Raw genomic sequence first — 8,383 nt, forward strand, 5'->3', positions numbered from 1 at the left:
CTACGGTCATCACCGGGAGTGGTCCCGATTATTGTCACTTCGGGGTTGCCGGATCATAACACATAGTAGGTGACTAATGACTTGCAAGATAGGATCAAGAACTCACATATATCCATGAAAACATAATAGGTTCAGATCTGAAATCATGGCACTTGGGCCCTAGTGACAAGCATTAAGCATAGCAAAGTCATAGCAACATCAATCTCAGAACATAATGGATACTAGGGATCAAACCCTAACAAAACTAACTCGACTACATGATAAATCTCATCCAACCCATCACCGTCCAGCAAGCCTACGATGGAATTACTCACGCACATCGGCGAGCATCATGAAAGTGGTGATGAAGGAAGGTTGATGATGACGACGGCGACGGATTCCCCTCTCCGGAGCCCCGAACGGACTCCAGATCAGCCCTCCCGAGAGAGTTTAGGGCTTGGCGGCGGCTCCGTATCGTAAAACGCGATGAATCCATCTCTCTGATTTTTTTCTCCCCGAACGTGAATATATGGAGTTGGAGTTGAGGTCGGTGGAGCACCAGGGGGCCCACGAGGTTGGGGGCGCGCCCAGGGGGTAGGCGCGCCTCCCACCCTCGTGGACAGGGTGTGGGCCCCCTGGCCTTGATTCTTTCGCCAGTATTTTTTATTAATTCCAAAAATATTCTCCGTTGATTTTCAGGTAATTCCGAGAACTTTTATTTCTGCACAAAAATAACACCATGGCAATTCTGCTGAAAACAGCGTCAGTCCGGGTTAGTTCCATTCAAATCATGCAAGTTAGAGTCCAAAACAAGGGCAAAAGTGTTTGGAAAAGTAGATACGATGGAGACGTATCACCATTCCGATCCTCTGCACCGCCAACACCGACACAACACTCCTCTCTACCGTCCTCGCCGCCGGGGACGTCGTCGCCGGCCCATACGCCACCGCGGTACGTCCGGAAACTCCTGGGCTCCCTCTTGCACTCTATGTGTTCGGCACATTGTCTGACCTGGTTTTTTGTGAATTTTTGTAGGAAAACTAATGAATTCTGATGGTTCGTCAGACGAGGAGTATGGACAGACGAAGCTTGATCAAATGATTCAAGATGAGTTCTTTGATTCCTCGGACTCGGATGAAGAAGTGGACATGATCATGCTCCTGAGAATGCAAGAGGAAATAGACTGGCAAGTGGAGCATATTCTCAGCTTCAAGGGCTCAGTCAAAGTGAGAAGAGTGATCAATCGGGATAGGGTGTCCGGAGCAAGGCAACTGCTGAAGGACTACTTTGCCCCGAACCCAACTTTTCCGGATGAACCATGGTTTCGTCGCCATTTTCGCTCGAGGAAACCATTGTTTTTGCACATTGTGGAGGGAGTGGAGGCACACAATGACTACTTCAAGCTCAAGGGATTGCTGTGGCCAACTTTCTCTCTTTGCTAAGCAGAAGTGCACAACTGCTCTGAGGATGCTTGCACTTGGTACTGCCGCAGATGCTGTTAGTGAGATGGTCAGGATGGGGGAGAGCACATGCCTAAAGACTACTGTCAAGTTTGCCAGTGTCGTGGTGTAGGTATTTGGAGCAGAGTATTTGAGAGAACCAAATGCATAGGACACAGAGAAGTTCTTGGCTATTGGAGAGGCTAGAAGGTTTTCAGGAATGCTCAAATCAATTGATTGCATGTATTGGCAATGAAAGAACTATCCCAAGAGTTTGCGGGGAATGTATGAAGGGCACAACAAAGAGGCCACCATAAACTAGAAGCAGTGGCATCACATGACTGATATGACATGCTTTCTTTGGAATGCGGGTTCTCACAAGGATACTAACATGCTTCAACGATCTCCGATGTTCAGGAGATTTTGCGATGGGGAATCGCCGCCATGCAACTACACCGTCAACGGCTATGACTACAACAGGGGATACTATCTTGCCGATGGCATCTATCCTTAGTGGGCGGCGTTTGAAAAGACCATATACGAACCACAGGGCAAGAAATAAAGCCACTTTGCAACAATGAAGGAAGCAGCTAGGAAGGATGTGAAGAGGGCATCCAGAATGCTTCAAACTCGTGGGGGATTGTTCGTGGGGCCGCAATGATGTGGGAATCAGAAACTTTGTGATAGTTCATGACATGTTGTGTATTTTGCACAATATGATTGTCGAGGATGAGATTGATGGTGTTGCCCAAACCAATGATTTTGAAGCGTCTCAAGAACAAGTTGAAATCCCGGAAGATCAAGATGCAACTCAGCTTATGAACTTTTCTACAGATGCATCAGAATCTTTGAGATCATCATGTGCACGTGCAGCTACTCAGTGATCTTGTGGAGCATATGTGGACCCATAATGAAAACCAAAGAGCTGATGTCTGAGTTGTGCACTTAAAATAAATTTTATGTGAACACTATATATTTTCGGTAACAACATTTGTTATTTACGTGTGACATTGGCGTGTATGATCGGCGTGCATGGAATTACATGCATTTGAGAGTCCGAATTTGAGATACGGGATGCCGGGGCACGAGATACGAGGGCCCGTTCGGATGCGTCCACGAGCGTTCTCGGGTGCGTCCGCGGACGAGTAAATAGCATAAAACTACTACTTTACAGGCTAGGGTTTCAAAAAACTACCGGTTTTTTATTTTTCGCTGATAACTACCAAGTCAGGGGTTGACTGTTTAAAAAAACCTAATCACAGAGTGCTTTAAAAATAATCGTGATTATGACAATTGGGACCCGCATGTAAGAGAACCGTTTGTTTGACTGTTACCTTACATGTAGGGCCCATATGTTAGTATCTCTGTAAATTTTAAAAAAGCAATCAGGTCCTTGTAACTTTTTAAAAAAAAGCAATCGGGCCCTTCGTGCGCTCTTTGAGGAATGGCGTCGGCAGCTCGCCGGCGGCCAGGTCGCCGGCCAAGCGAAAGGAGGCGGCGCGGGTGCCATATTCCTCGTCGCGAAGACAGGGTTCTCTAGTCAAGCGACGGGCTAGGTGGAGGAGCTCCTTGCCAACAGCTGCCGCTGCTCCTGGCCATGGCGCGCGGCTGGCGGCGGCCCGAGCCCCTGGCCATGGGGCGCCTGGCGGCGGCCCTTGCTCCTCGCGTGCTCTAGACCATGGCGCGCGGCTCGCGACGACATGAGCACCTGAGCATGGCACGGCTGGCGGCGGCCCTTGCTCCTGGCCATGGCGTGCGGCTTGCGACGGACCGAGCCCCTGGCCATGCCGCGACTGGTGCCCCTGCGATGCGGCTGCCTCCGCGCGGTGTTCGTTCCTGCAGTCGAGCTTGTCTTGGCGCGCGACGGATGGTGGAGGTGGCCGTCGGTGGCTGGTGGTTGTCGGGAGGGGGACAGGAAGAAGAAAGAGACAGGAGGAGAGAAGATAAGATAAGAGGAAGAAGAGGCAACTTACACATGGATCCCACATGTAAGTTAACGATCAAACCAAACGGTCAAACAAACAGATTGTTTAGGAGCGGGCCCGACCTGTCATAAAGCGGTTTAAATCGCTAGCAATGAGTGTTTAGGGTTTTTTGAAACAGACAACCCCTAACTTGGTAGTTATCAGCGAAAAATTAAAAACAGGTAGTTTTTTTGGAAACCTAGCCTGTAAAGTAGTAGTTTTATGCTATTTACTCCGCGGACGAATAGGAGACCGGATTTGCCAAATCCGACTGCAGATGCTCTTGGGCTACTTAGAGTGTGGAGTATCATATACTAGTATAGTGCACAAGATAATAGTGTATGATACTATCTTCATGTGCATAGTATCATAAATTAGTGTCATTGGCGATGTTATTTATTGACATGCATGACGTACTATACCATAACATTTATTATGATACGGTATCTATTTATGTTACTTTAACAATTTTTCTCTTCTTTAATTGTCTGTCATATCAGCGTGTTTGCTAGTCCTGAGTGTATGACACGGGCTAAGATAGCATTACTATGGCCAGTCTTAACAATGTAAGTTAAAGTTACATGAGCACTGGTGTCAGTTGACACCAGCCCTTGAACGTGAGCTCCGTTCCTGCCGCGCTGCAGGCATGGTCCACAAATAAAAAACAATGGAGCAGTATGTGCCTTGTCGTTTGCTTTCCATGTGCATCTTTCGGTTTTCGGGCTACGCCTACGAACTAGACACTACAGTACCTGTGGGCTATGGCCGGTTTCAACTACTCGCTGCGAACTTACGCATCCACGTAGACACCAAACCGCTCGCAACAGTTTGCATCACGCGGTCTCTAGTTTTTTGCCATCTAACATGAATTTGTATTCCTCTACGGACTGAATTTGTATTCGTCCACGGACTGGTCAGAATATTTTTTTTCTCTGTAAACCATAGGGGAATTTACGAGAGTCCGGATCACTATCACATCCAATTCTGAATGTCGTAGCCCACTCAAAACCCCTCTCCCTCACCTGCGCCCTTTCTCACCAAAGCGTCAGCTCTGCATTCATGTCGGCCTAGAGCGGATGCTACCGCTCACTTGAGCCGGCATTGAAACGGCTTTTCTGGCCGAGAATGCCGCCCACTGCACGACCGCCGCGCACGCATTCTCTCCTCATTAAAACGACATCCGTCTGTCAGCCTACCTCCATTAAACTAGTGCGTTGGCCGAGGAACCTACTCCGGCGTCTCGAGCGCCACAAGTCTGTCCCCTGTGTTGGCTGACATTAAACATCTCTTCGGAGGGTGTCTTGCATCCGCTCGCTATATAAATGTGGCCAGACGCCGAGTAAGAACCACACCTCACCTCCGCTCTCCATCTCCTACTTGTACCACACCTACCATGGCCTCCGGCTCGAAACTCTTGTAGGACGGCCTCTCCAGCGAGCAGAATAAAGAGCTCTCCAGCATTGCAGTGGCCTGTGTTGCCAGGCGAGTCAGCAGGATACAGGCTGGCTTGCTTGCAAACTCCCCGAAGACGGCGCCACTATCCTCGCCAGGCCGTCCTCACCTATCTACGTTGGCGATGGTGACAACGCGGCCGACAGGCGGTGTAAGAACCATGTTCGTGAAGGTTGAGCGGCGGCGAAAGAATTCGACTGGGCAACCGATGATGACGTCGCCAACTCAGCGGCAGCTGCGCCTGAGCAGATGAATTTGACTGGGGTACTGATGACGAGCTCGGCAACCCCACAGCAGTCGTGGGCCGACAACAAGACGACGAAGACGGGGCGTCCACGACCACCACAGACAGCAAGAAAAAGTAGACCATGGGAGGCCACCACCGCTTGGTCCCAGGAAGGCCAGCGCACAGCCTCACCGGGTTACACAGCCGGTGACTTGCCCGGTAGGGGGGGGGGGGGGGGGTTGTAGGACACGGTGGTCGTCTTGCCCTGCCCAAAAGCCAACCCTGGTATGTACTTCGCATCGGCGGAGGGAGGCTACTCTTCCCTCCCGTTGATGCATATCCCTTCGGGGCTCATGGCAGTCCGATGAGCGGGTTATCGGACGTGGAGAAGACATGTCGTGGGAATGGAGATCTGTCGCGGCCGGCACTAGTCTAATGTTAGCCTAGTCCGGTATAGTTTAGTTAAAATATGACCAAAATGTAAATGTTTTTGTCCGATTTATATGAAAATCATCTGGTTTATATCTAATTCTTTTGGTTTGCTCAAATCCAGTTTAAAATGTATGTGACTAGGATTAGATGGCCAGCTTCTGTTTTCGTGTCCATTGATTGGTTTCCCCCGTCCGCAAAAGATGCGGTGTCCGGTTTGGAAGTCACCGTTGAGACACCCTATCCTGATGTACGTACGCGGGATATATATGGAGTGCGTGTGTGTTCAACTGTTCATCACATTCCCAGTTCCTACCACTCTGCCTCCTCACATCTCAAGCGACCATTCTTGCTTGCTGTTCATCGCTCATGGAGCTAAGCGCAGGAGCCACTCTCCTTTTCCTCTCTCTCATCTCGCTGATGATGCTCGTGTCCTTGCTTAGCCGCCGCAAATCAACACCAAGTTCTAATAAGATGAGGCGTCCTCCTGGTCCACGGCGTCTCCCCCTCATCGGAAGCCTCCACCACCTCGTCACGTCGATGCCGCCGCAGGTCGTTCTCCGGGATCTGGCCAAGAAGCACGGCCCGGTGATGTACCTGCGGCTGGGCCAGGTCGACACCGTCGTGATCTCCTCACCGGCGGCGGCGCAGGAGGTGCTCCGGGACAAGAACCTCACCTTCGCGTCGCGGCCGAGCCTTTTGGCCACGGAGATCATCTGCTACGGAAACACTGACGTCGCCTTCGCGCCATACGGCGTGTACTGGAGGACGCTGCGCAAGCTCTGCGTAGTCCAGCTCCTCAGCGCGCGAAAGGTGAGGCAGTTCTCGCCCATAAGGGATAGTGAGACCCTGTCCCTTGTCAGCAACATCCGTCTCGCCAGCAGAGACAACGAGACGGTCAATCTCGGCAAGCTGCTCATGAAGTGCTCCAACACCATCACCGCAAGTGCGACATTCGGTGACGCGTGCGACCCCGAGCTCCAAGAGCGGTTCTTGTCTGCGATCCAGGTGGCGCTCGACGCCAGCGGGGGGTTCTGCATCGGGGACCTCTTCCCGTCCCTGCGGTTCGTCGACGTCGTCACCGGGCTGAAAGGCCGGCTCTGGCGGGCGCGTGGGCAGCTCGACGCCGTCTTTGACACGATCATCGCTGGTTGCGAGGCACGGCGAGAGGAGAAGAAGAAGACCACGAGGACGACAGCAACGACGGGAGATGATGACCTTCTGAGTGTCATGCTTAGGATCAAGGAGGAGGGGGAGCTTGACTTCCCCATCGGCACTACAAACGTCAAGGCAATCATAGTGGTAAGTGCTGAAAGGCTGGCTCTCTGAATTGTTTTGAAATGGTTAGAACTTAGAACTAGCGTTAAGAAATGACCGTGTGCAAGGCATGAAAGGATAACCTTTTTCATTATATTGTTTTAGTCGGATTAATTCCTGTCGTTTTCGAATAGGATTTGTTCACGGCAGGGACTGAGACGACATCGTCGACAGTCGAGTGGATCATGTCGGAGCTCATGAGGAACCCAGAGGTGATGGCCAAGGCACAAGCGGAGGTGCGACGAACATTGGACCACAAGAGTCCAGAAGACCATGAGGGCCAAATGGACAAGCTAAGCTACACAAAAATGGTGATCAAGGAGGGCATGAGGCTGCACCCAGTAGTGCCGCTCTTGCTCCCCCGTGTATGCCGGGAGACTTGCGATGTCGGTGGGCTTCAGGTTGCAGGGGGGTCAAGGGTCATGGTCAATGTGTGGGCGATAGCGAGGAGCCCTGAGTATTGGCATGACGCGGAGGAGTTTAGGCCAGAGAGGTTCAAGGACAGCGCCGTGGACTACAATGGCACGCAGTTTGAGTACTTGCCGCTGGGGAGTGGACGGAGAATGTGCCCCGGTGGTACATACGGGTTGTCCACATTGGAGCTCATGCTGGCAAGACTTCTGTACTACTTTGATTGGAGCCTCCCAGCCGGAATACGGCCAAATGAGCTTGACATGGACATGATCGTCGGTGGAACGATGAGAAGAAGGAACCAGCTGCACCTGGTTGCGACGCCGTATAATGTTCCTATGGAATTTTAATGCCGATTGATGTGTAACGATGTTTGTGACAATGTTTCCTTTTACCCGTGTGAGACCAAGGCTCCTACAAGGGACGCCGTATACTGTTCACCTGAAAAGTTGAGCCTGGTCGATTTGTAATATTGTTTGTGATGGTGGGTTGATTTTTGCAATCGTGCGCGGGTGGGATAATAATTACATCTTCTGTATCTTCCATTTGCAGCTCATATGCATCTTGATACGTCCACCTACAAAACTTGCCTTTGGCTTTGTCTCCCGAACTTTATATATGTATGATTTCTAAGTACAATTGTTGAACCTTGGACTTCGGTCCTAAGGAAAATTCGGGGCAAGTACCATAGGAAAAGGTTATCATGAAATACATCTTTTGGAATGTCAAGGGTGTTAGAGGGACATTTCAAGTTTTCAAACATGAAGTTTTGATGAAATTTAACCAAACCCTATATATATTACAAGCAAACTTGACTAAATTGTCTCCAGTACTATCTCCTCAGCGGCGGGTCGAATGCAGAGGCCACTCAAACATCCGTCGTCGATGTTGTCGTCATTGTTGCACCGTCATCATTGTCGCGACGCTTGGGGAAGTCGGGCCAGCCACCCGGCACACCTAGGCCAAATCCGTTATGTGTCCTCCTTGGCTTTGAGCCACACCTTCTCCTCCTTCTCAAGGCGGCACGCTCCAACTCGACGATGCCGAGGTGAGGCCGACTCCTGGCTGATCCGGCGTCGGCAGGGTCTCCTTAGCGATCTTGGACTTGTATACGGCCCAAGCTACCGTGACCTCCTTGTTGGCGAGGATTCAATCTGGCACCACCC

The 8,383-nt window shown here is 50.9% G+C and overlaps 1 protein-coding gene across 1 annotated transcript; it reads left to right on the forward strand.

Moving 5' to 3' along the window:
* Positions 1-5,810: 5,810 nt before the first annotated feature.
* On the forward strand, positions 5,811-7,637 carry LOC123169592 (9-beta-pimara-7,15-diene oxidase-like). Its single transcript, XM_044587463.1, has 2 exons — positions 5,811-6,791; positions 6,941-7,637. The coding sequence occupies exons 1-2, from the start codon at positions 5,859-5,861 to the stop codon at positions 7,565-7,567; spliced, it is 1,560 nt and encodes a 519-aa protein (XP_044443398.1). The 5' UTR covers positions 5,811-5,858; the 3' UTR covers positions 7,568-7,637.
* The last annotated feature ends 746 nt before the right edge of the window (positions 7,638-8,383 follow it).

This window comes from Triticum aestivum, chromosome 7D (assembly GCF_018294505.1).
Source record: "Triticum aestivum cultivar Chinese Spring chromosome 7D, IWGSC CS RefSeq v2.1, whole genome shotgun sequence".
Lineage (NCBI taxonomy): Eukaryota > Viridiplantae > Streptophyta > Magnoliopsida > Poales > Poaceae > Triticum > Triticum aestivum.